At 39.6% G+C, this 3872-nt stretch overlaps 1 protein-coding gene across 1 annotated transcript; it reads left to right on the plus strand.

Annotated features, from left to right (window-relative positions):
- Positions 1 to 566: 566 nt before the first annotated feature.
- On the plus strand, positions 567 to 1927 carry LOC140879221 (uncharacterized). Its single transcript, XM_073282896.1, has 3 exons — positions 567 to 1085; positions 1172 to 1283; positions 1398 to 1927. The coding sequence occupies exons 1-3, from the start codon at positions 567 to 569 to the stop codon at positions 1925 to 1927; spliced, it is 1161 nt and encodes a 386-aa protein (XP_073138997.1).
- Positions 1928 to 3872: the final 1945 nt, after the last annotated feature.

Here is a 3872-nt window from a genome sequence, read left to right on the forward strand (position 1 = left end):
TTTGTGGATTTTTAGTATTGTCTTTTGATCAGGTTGTATAACAGTTATTTCAGTTGATTTCGATATCGGTTGTATTCTGCTAGCTGGTTTGTTGAATCATTTGAGTTTTTGTTGGTTATTAATTGATTATCGTGCTTTAAGGTATTTATTACATGCTTAAGTTTGATTAGTAGGTGATTCCGGAGAGAGTTACTAAATTTATGGTATCAGATCATCATGCATTGAGATTTGGGATATAGGAAAACCGTCTTGGGGTTAATTTTTGTTGCTTTTGTAGATGGCAGACCGTGGGGACGAGAGTCACGGGAGCATCGGTGGACGCTGGGGCGATGATGAGGAGCGAGAGCATCATCATGAACACCGTCACCATCGAGATGGTCGACGTCGTTTTGACATGCACAAATTCATTCAGATGGGGCGAATCTCCACAAGCTATAGATAACTGGTTGGAACACATAGAGAGTTTCTTTCAGGTTTTCCACTTCACCGAAGAGCAGTGGATGGAGGCGGTCAACTTACTACTAGAAGGGAGTGCTTGCAAGTTGTGAAAATCCACTTCTGTCCCCATGATATTCGAGCCAGGCGTAGATACTTGGGTTGAGTTCCTTATAGAATTTCAGAAACTGTATTTTCCTCTGGCACTCCGCCAGGCTAAGAAGAATGAGTTGCTTAATCTAAAGCAGGTCAACATGATGGTAAACGAGTACCAGCATAAATTGTTTGAGTTGTTGTCGTATTGCCCATATATTTCTGCCAGCTTGGAGGCCAAGTACGAGAACTTTCTTCAGGGCCTCAACCTGGAAATCCATGATCGAGTGTCTATCTGTGATGATCCAACATCATACGAAGGATTAGTTAATAGATTTCGACAGACGAAGAAAAGTCTCCAGCATAACAGGTCCTTCTCTTCCTTCCATCCAAGTAACTCTCCCAGTCTTTCAAGAAGCCTAGTGAATCTTCTTCTTCATCGGGTTTTGGTGATGGTATTTTCCATTTCGAGAAGAAGAAAGGTCAGTGTGAGCATTGTGGATGACGACACCCATCCGACGAATGTTGTGGGGAGGCAGAGGCTTGTTGTTGTTGTGGCAAGATGGACCACATGAAGAGAGATTGTCCTGAGTCAGTTGGGGGATCAACATCTGGTTCTGGTTCCCAAGCATCAGTTCCGTAGAGGCCATCAAGACAGTCTGTTGAGAGCACCAATCAGAAAACACGTATCCCAGGGCAGGTTATTCCACCAAGTCAAGATCGGGTTCAGAGGGAGAACGAGGATGTCATTGCAGGTACATTTCTTTTATAGGGTATTCTTGCATTCATTCTCATTGATACTGGTGCATCGCATTAATTCATTTTCGCACATTTTGTTAAGCATCATAGATTGTCGTATATACCTTTAGATGTAGTACTTTTTGTATCTACCCCGGTCGGCCATTCGGCTTTGGCCAAGTGTGTATTCTTGGGTTGCTCTCTAAAGTTTGAGGGCTTTGAGTTATCGGAAAATCTTATGATCTTAGCGATGAAAGATTTTGATTATATCTTGGGTATTGACATTTTGACTTCTTATCGAGCTACTGTGGATTGTTACCAGAATATTGTTCAGTTTCGTCTGGTTAAGGGCGATAGTTGGTTTTTCTATGGTAAGGGAGCGCAACCCCCTATGCCTTTGGTATCAGCTCGAAGAGCTTGTCGGGATTTGGAAGCGGGAGGTCAAAGCTACCTTATCTATGTAATTGAAATGTGCTCCCTGAGCAGAGCTATTGAGGAGTTGCCAGTTGTTTACGAGTACCGAAATTTTTTTCCTCATGAGATCCCAGGGTTTCCTCCAGTCCGAGAGGTTGAGTTCGGGATTGAGCTTGTGCCAGGGACGGCACCGATTTATCGTACACCTTATTATCTGGCGCCATCAGAGATGAGGGATTTTCAATAGCAATTGCAGTATTTGTTGGATAAAGGATACATCCGACCGAACGTTTCACCTTGGGGAGGGCTAGTACTATTCGTCGAGAAGAAATATGGTTCTATGTGTCTCTGTATTGACAACAAGTAGTTGAACCAAGTGACGATAAAGAGCAAGTATCCTTTACAGTGCATTGATGATCTGTTCGACCAGCTTCAGAGTACTTCAGTGTATTCCAAGATTGACTTGAGGTCAGGGTATCATCAGTTGCAAGTTCGCAATGAGGATGTTTCGAAGATAGCATTTCGTATGAGGTATGATCATTAAAAGTTTTTAGTGATGCATTTCGTGTTGACGAACGTGCCTGCAGTGTTCATGGATTGTGTCGTAGACATGCTTCTTTTCTCAATCTCCTAGTTGTCTTCTCAATTTCAGGAATGTATTCTAGTTTGTCTGTACGAGAAGAGCGAGGCATAAAAAATAAAAAATAATAACGAGGCATAAAAAATAAAAAATAATAACAAAACTCGAAAGAAACTAACCTTGCACCATTCCCCGGCAACGACGCCAAAATTTAGTGGGATGTCGTCGAGCAACCAAACTTAAATTCCTACTCCCAAATAAAATGAGTGTAATGGCGAGCAGAGTTGAATCCACAAGAAAGGGGATTTATTTATTTCGATGAAGAACAAATAAAAAGGGGTTTTTTGGTTTTTTTTATACTAATGAAAATAAATAAAAATACCGAACGAGAAATAAATAATTGATGAGGTGTAAAATACAATCTTACCAAACTTCGATTCAAAGGGTTCCAATATTCAATTGTAGCACTGTTCATCGGCTAACAAACAATTTATTCATGCAGTTTCTAGCAATTAACCTTATAATCATAGGGATAGCCACTAAAAAAAAATATCCCTTGAATCAGAAATAAAACCTTGGCCAAGCATAGTTGGATTCATAATTTTCATTGAAATTCAAAAGATCAAAAATAAAATTATGAAGAATAAAAAAAGAAAATATGTGGCGGCTACTGTAGTGACCCGCGCCGTAACCAGTTCCTGCATCCTCTGGTGACTCTTCTCCGAAACCCGCGCCGTGGTCACCTACTTCTACTCTCTTTTTTCACGTTTAAACGTGAAATTGGAGTCCAAAAGAGAAGCCCAAAAACTAAAATAAAAGGACAATAAAAGATAAAGTTTATCCGTAAGGAAATATAAAGTTTTTAAGGAATAAAACTCTTTAAATTATTCATTATCCCAATAATATTATCATATCTTCAAAAGTTTTCCATAGATTTAATATCATAATTAGGATCCTATAATATGGTATTTTCTTATAAATTTTCGAGCTCCTATTATTGCAATTTTTGCTAGTGAAGTTGTCATAAGGCGTGTTCGACAATGACAAATCCTCTTCTGGTTTGACTATTTTAATTTCTCCCTAAGGGTGTGCCCACGCCTTGCTTCAAGACTTCTTAAGTTTTGGTCCTTCTTTCAAAACTATATCTTGACAACTTCAAATGTGAAAAAAAAAAATCACCGTTTATCCCAAATTTACTCCAAGATCATAAAACATGCTCCTACTACAAAATAACATAAAAATGCATCAATTAAGCATATTAAAATTTGAGAACAATGAAATATGACACAAATACATGAACTATGATGAGCCTATCAGACCGTGTGCTCAATCATTTAAGAAGCAGTGTTCTACGTCTTCTTCTTATGGCTCTGGTGGTGTTTTACATTTTGGAAATAAGAAGAAGGAAGTTCGTTGTGAGAACTGTGAGAGTAAACACCCATCTTATGAGTGTCGCCGAGTATCTGGATCTTGTTTCTTATGCAGTGAGATGTGCCATATAAAAAAGGATTGTCTCAACCGAGGAGGATCGGGTAGTGGATCTGGTTCTTAGGCTACCATCCAGCAGTGCCCACAGTCAGCATAGCATGGTCCGTATACTTTGCGCCCACAA

The sequence above is a fragment of the Henckelia pumila genome, chromosome 2 (assembly GCF_033568475.1).
Source record: "Henckelia pumila isolate YLH828 chromosome 2, ASM3356847v2, whole genome shotgun sequence".
In the NCBI taxonomy this organism is placed as follows: domain Eukaryota; kingdom Viridiplantae; phylum Streptophyta; class Magnoliopsida; order Lamiales; family Gesneriaceae; genus Henckelia; species Henckelia pumila.